General features: G+C 44.1%; 1 protein-coding gene across 1 annotated transcript in view; it reads left to right on the top strand.

Annotated features, from left to right (window-relative positions):
* Window positions 1-12,085, top strand: part of LOC111866571 (frequenin-1) — a 54,559-nt gene extending 42,474 nt beyond the window's left edge. Inside the window, exons 4-7 of the mRNA XM_023855639.2 lie at window positions 759-848; window positions 7,287-7,365; window positions 7,786-7,874; window positions 8,733-12,085. Of these exons, the coding sequence (XP_023711407.1) occupies window positions 759-848; window positions 7,287-7,365; window positions 7,786-7,874; window positions 8,733-8,960 (486 nt within the window). The 3' untranslated portion in view covers window positions 8,961-12,085. The remainder of the gene's footprint in view (window positions 1-758; window positions 849-7,286; window positions 7,366-7,785; window positions 7,875-8,732) is intronic.
* Window positions 12,086-14,186: the final 2,101 nt, after the last annotated feature.

Here is a 14,186-nt window from a genome sequence, read left to right as displayed (position 1 = left end):
CCATGTTTAATACTTTCAATCTCCAGACATTCAGTTCTTTATTGCAAAATTAGTAGGTATATATTTATGATCTAGCTACCCAATTTATAGGTAAATCTCTAGTCTTGTGTTCGGCAAGTGCTCGGTTCGATTCCCTATAGTGACATCGGCTGTAATAACTGAGGGTCTCGGTGGTTTTCCTCAGTTTCTGTCTGCAAATGCCGGCAGAACACGCCTGTCTCTATTATGTCACTTTCTCTTCGCTCCATGTCCTTTACAGTTCCTGAAACATCCTGACATCTGGCGGTGTACAGTATAAATTCTGGCCACATCATAATGGTCCGTTATTTTTATTATTATCAAATGGGAACGTAAATAGGCGTGGCCGCCATTTTCTTGCTTCGCATTACTAAAAACATTAGCAACAGAAAGCTGCCTCACTCCGCAAGATGTCGTGGCTATGTCTCACCTTATATGCTCCACAGAATGAGACGATAAGATAAATGCTTCCGTTACGTTACTGAACAAGTTAGTGAAACTGTCAGCTGGCAAGACGACACAGCATCTGTAATCTCAATCATTGCTTTCCTTTTCATAAATCTGTTGCAACCCTTCAGAAATTGCAGTCGTACCTTCGTAATGTTACTTGTCCCATCTCTTGATGAAGGTTTTAGCAAACAGGCGAAACACTTGGTTGCGCCACAAAACGAAACTGAATCCCGTTGGCTGTTAATTTCGTATTTGTGTCGTAAAGTTCTGATGAGTGTCTTTTCTTGCAGGGCTTCATCAAGATCTACAAGCAGTTCTTCCCGCAGGGGGACCCGTCCAAGTTTGCGTCCCTGGTGTTCAGGGTCTTCGACGAGAACAATGTGAGTGCTGACGTCACGTGACTCGCTCCCTAGGGACGAAGATTTTGCACGTTTCCACGGAAATCTGCCCCATCCTACTCGTATTTCATGTTTCGACACTTTGAAGTGGCCCATAAATTGAGTGCATGTTGCGCAGTGGAGCCATCTGTGGAGAGCTTTTTTTTTATTGCTAGTGGGGTGGGACTAAGTCCCTTGTACTGTGGCCACTTCTGGCTTATTGTACCAGCCCCAGATGATAGGTGAGGGTGGTTGTGGAGCAATTGGTGGAATGAAGATTGGCAGCGGAAACCGAAGTACTCGGAGAAAACCTGCCCCGGCGCCATTTTGTGCACCATAGATCCCACTTGACCAGACCCGGGATCGAACCCGGGCCGGGAAGCCAGCGACTAACCGCATGAGCTATGGCGCGGCCTGTGGAGAAGTTGCAACCAGCTTTGGAACACAGACTAGGACACCCGTAATGCGGACTGATGCTTCACTCCCTCCAGCCGAACGGCAGGACAGTACGTGTAATTGGGCTACTAGTGTCTCCTTCCACATCCTTACCAATTCATTGTTCAGTAGTCATCCTGCCGTCCGACGTTATATAGCCTCGGCCCTGACAGCCGCCTCTGTAATTCGAACCCACGTACATCCGAACTGACGTACGGTGCCACGAAAAATGTCGGCATCTCCAAATATTACTGGTTTACTCCAGTTCTACTTCCACCCAGTGAGAATGAATTCTTGTGAAACCTGGGCCGCCTCTCTGGGCGGTGGGACATGTGACCCGAGCCCGGCGTGTAGCCGAACGTCCGGGGGTTCCGGTCAGTGTTTATATACAAAAGTACCCCAAATCTTTTGAATAAATTACTTACTTACTCATGGAGCCGAGCCCTTCTTGAGGAGAAACCAAATCTGCAGCTACTCAAGAATTTCCCAGCATTTTATGGAACCAGAAGGTTCATTACCGTGTTCACAAGAGCCCTTCACTGGTCCCTATCCTGAACCAATCCAATCCACACCATCCCAATCTGTCTCTCTAAGATCCATTTCAATATTGTCCACCCACCTACGCCTTGGTCTTCCCAGTGGTCTCTTTCCTTCTGGCTTTCCCACCAATTTCCTATATGCATTCCTCTTCTCCCCCATTCGTGCTACATGCCCTGCCAACTTCATCCACCTTGACTTGATCATTCTAGTTATACTTGGAGAAGGGTACAAGTTATGAATTTGAATAAATAATGTTTACTAAAAATTATAATTTTTTCATTTGAAGTCCAGTAATCCGAACGGTGTGATGCTCTGAACGCTCCAGTGCTTTCATTGCGTCGGATTATCGAAGTTCCTCTGTTTTAGTTTCGTGAGGTGTGGGGCGAGACAGAGCAGTTAGTACTGCGGCCAGTAACTGGCCTGTTGTACAAGCCCAGGCTGAAGATGATAATGATTGTGGAGCAGTCAGTGGAATGAGAATTGGCAGGGGAAACTGAAATACTCGAAGGAAACCTGCCCCAGTGCCACTAAGTCCACCAAAAATCCTGACCTGGGCTCGAACCCAGGCCGCCGTGGCGGCAAGCCGGCAACTAACCGCCTGAGCTGCTGGAACAAGTAACTAATTTAAATAGTAGACCCATCACTCTGTGTCTATGCCCCAGACACTGGACGCAGGTCCTCGCATGTGTTTGTGTTGTGGCCGAGGCCGTGTGTGCTGCCCCCAAATATTATGCAAATCTGCACGTCTGGAAGTTTCCAAATCGATAATTCCCCCTCCCCCCACATGCCGATAAGCTGTCTCGGCCCGGAATCAGCGGCAGTTCCACTCTGACGTGGTTTGTGCGCTGGGAAACGCTGACCGCTCGCTGATTGACGTAAGATTAGAAACACGAACTGACCCCTTGGATCTCCTGTGCGCTTTGTGACGACGCTCTCAGTAGTTATACTGCGTGCATCGCCGTTGCATAATCGGGACAGAGTAAAATCATGAAAACCCCCGGTCAGGATACCGGGTGTTTCTGCTGATATTCGAACCGGAACCAGAATATAAGCACAAAGCACAATGTTTCGGGAAGTGGATGTGATGCCATCTTCAGGGCAGAGCTACCTACTCAGTTGCATCCGTTAGAAAGAGCTGATCCCCGTCTGTGGGTCCGGTGTCACCAGTCGACATTTCAGAATATCGGACAATGGACCAAGCGCTTCTAAGTACGAATATACGAGAGTTACACCAACATCAGGGAGGCTGGCAGTGCTTGCCGAGTGTAAATATTTCCCAACACTTTATGGAAACCGAAGCTTCATTACCGTGTTCACAGGTGCCCAGTCACTGGTCCCTATCCTGAGCCAGATGAATCCAATCCACACCACCTCATTTTATTTATATATTATCCGTTTTAATGCCATCCTCCCATCATGCATAGGCCGTCTAACTGTTTTTTTTTTCTTTCTGGTTTTCCTAATAAAATTTTGTATCAATTTCTTTTCTCTTCCAGTCATGCTACGTTACTTGCCGATATCACCCACCTTAATTTGAGCATCTTAACACACTCTGTCGAGTACAAGTTACGGAGATCTTCATTGTGCAGCTGCCTCAGTCCTCATGTCGCTTCATGTTCAGGCCCCAGTTCTCAAACACCCTCAGGCTGCATAACTGTATGTACCGCCGCCTTCAACCCACACAGCGTATTTATGTGTTCCGTATGGTTCTCACAGTAAACAGCGACTGTTTCCCTAAACAGCATTAACCGGTTGGGCGTTGCTATGGAGACGGAGTGTGTTCCCTGTGAGGTATGGACTTCAAGATACTAAAACTCTGCATTCTGCCCACACAGTGTATTTATGTGTTCCGTATGGTTCTCACAGTAAACAGCGATTATTTCCCTAAACAGCATTAACCGGTTCGGCGTTGCTATGGAGACGGAGTGTGTTTCTGTGAGGTACGGACTGAATGAATATTAGACATTATTTATATGATTTTTATGATTCAGAATATTGGTTTAGTATCCGTAGTTATAAGCATTTGAGTGACCTTTCATGTCTCCGCGCAATTTTGTCTTGTAATTTTCGTAGTATTGGTGGGATATAGGAACAAATATTTTTGTGCAACACCAAACTCTCCACACTCAGTCTTTTTACTGCTATTAGGCCTTGTTAATCGTCTCAGTTCTTTTTTACCCTCACGTTTCGGAAACTGGTTCCGTTTCCTTCTTCAGGTGACAGGCTGAAATAAGGAATCACGTTCATTACGTCTGTTGGCATGGCTATACGTGACGCACTAGAAGTAATCAGCAAACTGACTGACCCACTCTCCGAGTCTGTGACAGTAGACTCCAGTANCCCCCCCCCCCCCAGTGTGTTGCAGCTGCTTCAGAATCTACTTCCGTTCCCTTTCTTCTCACTTTGTGTGGGTCGCCCACAGACCAAGCCTCTTCATCTGTCTACTCAAATTCCTCCCACGCTATTCCTTCCATTCGTGTGACGTCTCTCATCCGCAACTTCCTACTGGACATTTCTCTTTTGGTTTCGTGTTCAAAATTCTTTGGCATTATATCTTTTGTATTGCTAGTGGGGTGGGACTGAGGCCACTTCTGGCCTGGTGTACCAGCCCCAGATGATAGGTGAGGGTGATTGTGGAATGAAGATTGGCAGGGGAAACCGAAGTACTCGGAGAAAACCTGCCCCAGCGCCAATTTGTCCACCACAAATCCCACTTGATCAGACCCGGGATCGAACCCGGGCCACCGCGGTGGGAAGCCAGCAACTAACCGCTTGAGCTGTAGCGCGGCCTTTGGCATTATACCTTTGTTCATTCCTCACCAGCTGGTTTACTGTCTAATCTTTTGTATTCATAATACTGTCACGTGATTGAACACCTATAGGCGGTGTTTGGCTTGGCAATCGGATTAATTGAACGTTACGACAATCTCACTGAGTTACATATCCCAGAGATCACTGTAGCTACAGTACACCTGAAGTCTTCTCGGTCTTCGCTAGCCGTTGCTTGGTAGCGGCTTTCAAGTCGGACGTTGCCCTTTTTCTGGATCCCAGAACTGTCCCCGACCTCAGCTGCCAGCTTGTCATTTCTCACAACTGAAACTGCACGGACCGCAGAGAAAACGTCTCTACCATTATTGTGTGTTTTCTCGTCATCGGGGAAGCAACGTGCCCAGAGAGCTGTTCCCTAGCAACGGATGTTATACTGTCGCCTGTTTACAAAGCGGTTACTTGGAAGTGGGTCTACATGTTACAATACCTAGATAAATGGAATTCAAAATTTCAAAGTAAATGCCTAAACGCCATCAACGACTTCTGCTCTCGCAAGCTACATCTACTGGCCAGTGTGTAAACTACCTTCGGTTTGCTCGGAGCCGTCTTTCGCCGCGGACGTCTGGCAGCCGTCAAAGTAAGCTAATGGGATAGAACGTACTGATACCAGTTTATCCATTTCACTTCAAGGCATTTATCTTGAAACGTTCTCTGACTTGTCTGGTTTATCCCACTGCATTTGTTGGAAATCCCTCCCCACTCCCTGCACAGGCTGGGTGCAGCGACGTGCTCTCAGTTGGCCGGCCGACGAATTGGGGCTCGATTCCCCAGCAGGAACAAGAGATTTTTCTCATCTCTGTAGCCTCAAACCGCTTGAGGCCTCAACCAACCTCCTATCCAGCGTGCACCAGGTCTACATCCCGGGCTGCAATGCAGCCGAAGTCTGAATATGATCGCTTACCTCCATCTACTGCCGAGACTTAGAATGCGTGGAGTTGTACCTCCACTTCTCCACACGTCTATATATACAGACCACAGTGCCACGTCACCACGTCGGCTCTCCACTGCGGGTTCATTACACGTAACACCCGGCTGCTCGCCTAAATGCCGAGATTAACCCACGGCACGGAATTGTAATTTGGTTTCGGGTAACTGGGAGAGCGCAAGTAGAGGAAGAATGAAAGTGTACCAGGCGAGTATAAAGTTAAAGGTAAAGTTGTCCCTGTGCTCAACGAGTTAAGCACCACGCCATGAAGGCGTATGGGGGAGTGGATGTATAGATCCACATTTTCTTGACCTCGGCACTAGCTGGAAGTGAGTGGTCAGCTTTTCTCCCGCAACACATTGGATAGGAGGTTGGGTGGACCCCTGAGCCAGTCTTGACGACGTGGAGAAGAGAAAATTCTTGACCCTACCGGGACTCGAACTCCGACTCCTCAGTCGTGCAGCCCGTAGCCAGTCGCTATCCCGGCTCCTGCGAGTATAAAGGACAGCCCGAAATTATACAAGACCTGAACCGCACACGTCACGGATATGCAGTGGACGCAGGAAGGCGCGGTGTGACTGGCGTCCGGCCTGGCTTTCTTCCTTTTACGTTTAATATATTCCCTTAACAGTTGCCTTACAGTGGGCGTTTTTAAATGTTTTTCTTTGTATTCCATCTGATGGTGACTTTCACCATCGAAACCTGTCATATGTGATTAGGAATAAAAGTCTCACTCACTCATGGAGCTGAGCCCTTCTTGTGAAGCCGGCAGTCGCTCAGCTACTCAAGAACTTCCCAGCATTTTATGGAACCCGAAGGTTCATTAGCATATTCACAAGAGCCATCCACTAGTCCCTATCCTGAGCCAGACCAGTCCAATCCTTACTATCCCATCCCACCTCTCTAATATTGAAGAAAGCAGTCTTCTGGGATTTGGTACCGTGTATATGTGGTGTTAACCGACGTTTCGGAGGAACGTATCGCCTCCATCTTCAGGGTAGAAGAAAAAGTATAAGAAATCTGCAAGCGACAAGACCGTGAGAACGGTGAAAGCAGACCGTTCTCACGGTCTTGTCACTTGCAGATTTCTTATACTTTTTCTTCTACCCTGAAGATGGAGGCGATACGTTCCTCCGAAACGTCGGTTAACACCACATATACACGGTGCCAAATCCCAGAAGACTGCTTTCTTCATAGTCACCGCCGTGAAAGCCTCAAATCTCTCTAATATTGTCCACCCACCTACGTCTTTGTCTTCCCGGTAATCTCTTTCCTTCTGGCTTTCCCACCAATATTCTATATGTATTCCCCTTCTTTCCATTCGTGCTACATGCCCTGCTCACCTCATCCTCCTTGACTTGATCATTCTAATTATACTTGGAGAAGAGTACAAGTTATGAAGCTCCTCATTATGCAGTTTCCTCCAACCTCCTGTCACTTCATCCCTCTTCGGTCCAAATATTCTCCTCAGCACCCTGTTCTCAAACACCCCCAGTTTAGGAAAAACGGACAGAGATTTCAAATATGAGCTCGTGTCACCCTTAACTTCGAACCTGAGAGGGGTGATGGCTCGATACGCCCGTACTTGTCGGGCTCATGTTCACACTTTGCCTGAGGCGTTCGGGCATTCTGAACGTCGCTTGCTTTCGCACCAAATCCATTGACAGATGTACCAGTAACGTAACATGCTCTTGTGTCGCTCTTGTTCCCAGGACGGCTCCATTGAGTTTGAAGAGTTCATCCGAGCTCTTTCGATTACGTCACGAGGGAACCTGGACGAGAAGTTGCATTGTGAGTAGCCTGACTTCAAGGCGCAAGGCTTACCGACCCGCTATTACGTCATGAATTTTTTTATGTTATGTAGAATCCATATTTTACGCATTAAAACTTTATGCTGTGTAGTTTGGTAGATAAGTACGGACGTTACGGAGAAAAAGGTTCTTCCTTAGAGGAATAAAGTTTACCAATGTTTCGAAGGAGAATAATGCTTCCATATTAAATATTTAAAATGTAGTTTTGAACATAGATACCAGCGTTTCAGAGTAAAATGGCGCATCTGTTCTCAGGATGGAAGAATGTAATTTGGTATATATGTAAAAACTTTTCGGAGGAAAATGGTACCTCCATCTTCAGGGTTGAAGAAAGTAGTTTGGTAAGTAGGCACAAATATTTCCCCGTTCCTAGCGAGTACAGCGGTGTGTGTTGTTTCAGGGGCGTTTCGGCTGTATGATGTTGACAATGATGGCTTCATCACCCGAGACGAGATGTACAACATAGTGGATGCCATATACCAGATGGTGGTATGTAGATCAGTGTTGGCTGCTGAACAGTATGGTGTTATAGGTTGATTGTCAGTAGCACCACAACACAGGCAGAAACATTAGTTTGCTCAACAGGTGTTGATTAATAATAATTTCTTACTAGTATACTGCTTTGTGGCTGAGATATTGTAATTACTTTCATGTTACTTAAAGTAAAAGTAAAGCTATCCCTGTAACAGGCCGTGGAGACCCATAGGGTTGTGAGATGTCGAGGCTCCCACATTTTCTAGCCATTTGGCTCACAGATGGCAGTAAGATTGTCAGCCCTACATGCTGGCTACCCTTTACCCCCAAGAAGATTCCTGGTACTCATTTCTGTCAGATGCCGACTTGAGCCCAGGCCCACAGTATGGCTGGAAGGATTGAAAAATCCAGTTACCTCATTTGGAATAAATCATGCGATCTTCCCGTATGTACATAAAATGTGTTCCAACATTCACCAGCATGGAAACCTCAAGTCTTACATAAAAAATAAGTGAGTGAAGAGTGAAGAAAGTGGATAACAGCACGAATTCTGCAGCTGGCAGTATTATCAGTTGCAGGATAAGGTAAACCTGCCCAGCTGCAAGACATGCCATGTTTCATGGCACAAGATCAGGCATGCTTGTTCCGCAGCCACTTCCAGCAGTTCTTCATAGACGGTTTCATTCATTGTGTATTTCTCATCTTGCGTGCATGTGCAGATTGATATTGTGTTCTTCTGGATTGGGACTAGGTGATGGTACCCAAATATATTGCTCCCCTCTTTAGTTTAACAGTCTTCACCTCGCTGTGCTGTGTCACTGCAGTGTGGGAAGGGTTCACTGTTACTTATGCAAGGTCATTGCCTCGCCACAGGGCCAGCAGCCTACATCAGAAGATGATAACACGCCACAGAAGCGAGTGGACAAGATCTTCGACCAGATGGATAAGAACCACGATGATCGCCTTACCCTGGAAGAATTTCGTGAAGGCAGCAAGGCGGATCCACGAATTGTTCAGGCCCTATCGCTAGGAGATGGCGGCCAGCAGCAGCAGCAGCCTGCGGCCACCTCATCCACCAGAACTTCGCCCTCCCCTGGGTAGAAACACTGTACCCATAAGCACAAATGGGGGTCCAAGTTGCTTGTGTTGTCTTTGTTTTGTGTAATGTTGCATTAATTTACAAGATAATTTGAAAGTAGCGGACAGTTTGTTGGGTTCTTACAGTTTTGGCATCACTAGATTGCGCTTGAAGTCACCAATATGGCCAGCATGTTTGGCTGTCCAATGTTGCGCTACACGGTAGCATGCCTTTATATGCGAAGGACATTTCTGTTTCCTATTATCTAAGAGCTTCCAAAGGCATTCAACTGCCCTTATAGTCACCAGATGATAGTGTCTGTGTTGGGGCAGTGAATTCATTCATGTTGTTGCTTTGCTTGATATTGCTACAGCCATGACTGCTATAACCCACAGTGATTGATGAACACTGTTGATGTTTCAGCATATTGAGTTTTGTCTGTCAGGAATCGTTGAATGCTATGGAGTGTTTTAAATTGACAGTTAACTCATGTCTCTCCATCAACTTACCTTTCAGTATTAAACTACTATATAACTCTTAAAACACAATATTGAATTCATTTTATATAAACCACAGGTGTGCAACACATCTGCCATGTTCTTTTTTTGTGGATTCCTTATCCCACTACACAATTTCACACCCATCAAGGGTCATCAAATGGTCACAGCATTAGGTAGTACAGGGCACTGTTAAGTTTTATAGTGTGTCATCTGTTTTTATAAAGGGCCTTCATGAAGGTTACATATTCATCAATGAAGTTGCTGTTAACAATAATTATACTCAAGCTGTCTTCTGTGTTATTTGGCTGTGTAGTCTGGTGGAAGTTTGTCAACATTTCAGGGAAACATAGTGCTTCAGAAAGGTGAGTGAACTTCACCAGACTACACAGCGTCACGTCCGTGCACAGTCAGTGCTATGAGAACCTCAAATTACAATGATCGATCTACCAATGCTGTTGGATCCATTAGCTTTTCAGCCTTCAGTCATTCATGATAATCATGGTTAATAAATTTAGTCATGAATTTCTCAGTCGTCAAAAAGGATCTCTTATGAACACAGCTGATGCATTGTAAGTGTAATACTGAGCTTGAGGTCTAGACTGATAATAGCCTGATAATGGCCCATGCTGGAGTTCTGATACGTAGTGACAGAAGTGGCTGAAAAGAAACAACAAATTGGTTTCTATAAAATAACTCCTGTACTGCATGTCGAATATGGCGGGATGTTAGAGCTCATGGTTGCCTGGAGAGAGAGTTCCTTTGTATGTTGGTGGGCACATTTTGTTGATGTCAAGTGATATAATATACAAGCAATACTTGAAGTCTCTGGTGTGTGTTTTGTTCAGAACAGGATCTGTCAGTATTATAAAATGTACTCTGTTACAACACAGCTGATCTACGCCTGCAATTTGGCCCCCACTGAACTTTTATACCACGTTTGTGAGTTCATTACCACGAAGACATGAATCTGCTGTTGAAGACGCTTTGCTTGGGAATATAACACAAGCAAATAAATGAATCTCACTGGATAAGGTGGCAGTGACATCATACACACTGAAGAGAAATATATGTGTATAGATCTGTGAATCATTTTAGTGCAGTGTATTATATCTTTTTTTTAACTTTTTTGTATGTGGTTGCGTTTTGTAATCGATTTGCCACACTCTTTTGTTTTTAAAATGCAATCTGTCCGTCCTAAAGCATCTCCCACTGCACGAACATAGCAGCAAGCCTTTACACACAATGGGTGCAATTACATGGGAATTATTGAATGGTGGATGCCACATCCTGTCATGACCTACATAAATGAGCATAAGCGAAATGGAATTAGAGCGAAAGTTAGAACTAAGATCTTACATAGCACAGTGTCTGGAACTGTCATGCTGTGGATTGCAGTATTAATCCTTGCATTTATTCCCACTTAGATGTGAAATGTTTGGAATGTGTAGTGAAGAGTTTTAAATTTGTGTGCAGGCTTAGCAATGTCTGAAGTACATCAGGACAATCAGATTGCAAATTGCTTAAATACACAACTATCATTCATGCTTTTTGCTGATGTGTGTGTATGTAAACGTGATTATTGCATGCAGATACAATTACTGTCCTGTAAAACTCAGATAATAGAGAATAAGAATAGCTTACAATATCAAAAATGTCTAATATGTCCATTTTTTAACATTTTAAAAGTAATAATATCTACTTCAGATAATAGTTAGCGATTAATTTCAATAATGGTGTACAGAGTATATTCAAACACCTCTTGTAGAAAAATTTCATGTTTTGGGAGGAAATGTTCTCATGTGAATATCTATAGACTTAACTAACTCCATTATAAAGACATCTACAGGTAGTACTCTTTGTAGCTCTTGTAGTCTTCTCTCTATAATGCCACAGTATCAGTATACATTTAGGTGACACTAATACACATGTCATTCACTAAAATGTTTGTAAAAATGTTCAGATTTTCACTAAAATATATATACATTCTGTGTCTGTACTCTACATGTTTCAGCCACCCAGGGGCATCTTCTGGCAACATATTTTAAGGAATCCACTGCACTGTACACTTTGTCAAATGATACTCTTTAAAGTATCCCATTTTTGTTATTATTACTATTAATTTTGGTGTTATATATTTTGTAGTGCAGCTGTTCTGTTCCACTTCCTTGGTTGTATATATCTTGCGTTGATTTGTTCCTTGTATCTTGCACAATAGCACTACTACTAGCTGTGCCACTACTGGAATAGTTTTCTTTCAATTCGGTGCCATCTAAATCTTCACCTTTCACAAAAAAAAATACTTGAAAATGGTTCATCTTCATCTGCATTCTCTGAAACCTGCATAACATCCTTCAGGAACAGCATGTGTGGAAAATATATCCATCTTGACTTGTAGGAGATGGTCTGCCCATGAGGACCTCCAGGTATGCCACAAAGATGCTTCTTCAGCTCCCTCCTAAATACGTCCCTCAATATGGCCCATTTCTGCTTCACAACATGGCCTGCAACATCACACATTCAACATAATGATCTTCTGCCTAATGCAGCAAAAATTGTTAAGTTTTACTTTGAATGCAAAAAGGTAAAAATGGTAAAGCTGTCACTGTCCTTAATTAATTAAGCACCACATCTTGAAATCATGTTGGAAAGTGGAGGTATAGCTCCACCATTCTTGGCCTTGGAACTAGAGGTCAGCTTCACACCCCAGCCCAATCGGGAAAGAGCCTCTGGTGTCCGTTTGACTGGAGAAAAAGAAGGGAAAAAAACTGTTCTATATTTAGATTGTGGTTATGTGTAGTCAGTTCAGTTGTTACATCATTTTGGAGAAACATTCTCTCCTGAAGATGGAAGCAGCAGGTTCCTCCACAATGTCTGTACCCACATACTGGACCACACAGCACCACTTCACAACTACACTCCACATCACTAGAAACGCCTGGGTATGATGAACACATACCGGACCACACAGCACCACTTCACAACTACACTCCACATCACTAGAAACGCCTGGGTATGATGAACACATACCGGACCACACAGCACCACTTCACAACTACACTCCACATCACTAGAAACGCCTGGGTATGATGAACACATACCGGACCACACAGCACCACTTCACAACTACACTCCACATCACTAGAAACGCCTGGGTATGATGAACACATACCGGACCACACAGCACCACTTCACAACTACACTCCACATCACTAGAAACGCCTGGGTATGATGAACACATACCGGACCACACAGCACCACTTCACAACTACACTCCACATCACTAGAAACGCCTGGGTATGATGAACACATACCGGACCACACAGCACCACTTCACAACTACACTCCACATCACTAGAAACGCCTGGGTATGATGAACACATACAAGGAACACAAATCAACTCAAGATACACATGACCAAGGGAGTGGTGCACACAATGGGGCACGGAACAACCACAATACAAAAGATAGGAAGAACAAACATCCTGTAACACCAAAATTAATAATAATAACAACAATAACATACTTTAAGAGTACTGTTGACGAAATGCACAGTGCAGTGGATACCTGAAGATGACCGTGTGTGGGCGAAATATATAGTGCAACGAACATTTTAGTGCATTAGTGTCACCTAAATGTATATTGATATTGTATGATTTGAGGTTTTCATGGCGGTGACTATGAAGAAAGCAGTCTTTTGGGATGTGACACCGTGTAGATGTGGTGTTAACCGACGTTTCGGAGGAACTTATCGCCTCCATCTTCAGGGTAGAAGGAAAAATAAGAAATCTGTAAGCGAAGAGGCCGTGAGAACCAGTACAAGCAGAGTGCTTGTTCTCACAGCCTCTTCGCTTACAGATTTCTTATTGATGTCGCATTATACTCCTAGACAGAAGAAGACTACAAGAGATGCTGAAATATAGTATTACTCGCTGTACTTTAATTTCTAACAGAGAAGAAGATTGCTTAGAGGAAACCAGATTGCACAGATGAGTATCCAACTTTCTCATGAATACACATCAAGCTAAGAAACATCAGTAAGAACTGCAACCTGTGACTGTCATGGTTTAGATTCACAGATGGACTTTCTGATGTACACACTATATCTGGCAGAGGCAGGATGGCTCAGTTAGTGTAGAGATTATGTTGCAGGTTGTGCAATGAGGGGACTGAACTTTGATTCTGAGTGGACATAGAAATTTTTCCCTTCTCCACAGTATCCAGACTGGTCCTGGGACCCACCCATCCTATTAATAGGTAAAATGGGCTCTTTTGCCCCAGGGATAAATCACTGGGGCATGAACCCAATGACTCTCTCCATCTAATGGCAAGGTTAAGAATCTGTCTTCATGGTGTGGTGCTTGATGAAACCAGGAAGGAAAATTTGCACTGTTCTGCCATGTGTCCTGTTCAGTTAGTTTTATCTGGTCATCGTAATCTGTTGGCTTAAATGGAGTCATGGCAACTCACGTTATTGATGTTTTATATTATTTTATATTATGAACGAGACCCTCATGGAATAGCGAACTGTATGCAGATATCCAAGCTTGAGATACAGAGATGCAATAAGTACAATAAAAAGACTGTTTTTAGTATTCTCTGACAAACATTTTAATTAGTGTGCAACATATATTAAAACTATAAATATATATGTAATATCATGGATCCTACATTACTACAGAAGGAGGATGTGGATTTTATTGATCTGACTCAGGATAGGACCCATTGGAAGTCTCTTATGAACACAGTAAT

The sequence above is a fragment of the Cryptotermes secundus genome, unplaced genomic scaffold (genome assembly GCF_002891405.2).
Source record: "Cryptotermes secundus unplaced genomic scaffold, Csec_1.0 scaffold575, whole genome shotgun sequence".
In the NCBI taxonomy this organism is placed as follows: domain Eukaryota; kingdom Metazoa; phylum Arthropoda; class Insecta; order Blattodea; family Kalotermitidae; genus Cryptotermes; species Cryptotermes secundus.
This window is presented reverse-complemented; position numbering and strand designations above follow the sequence as displayed.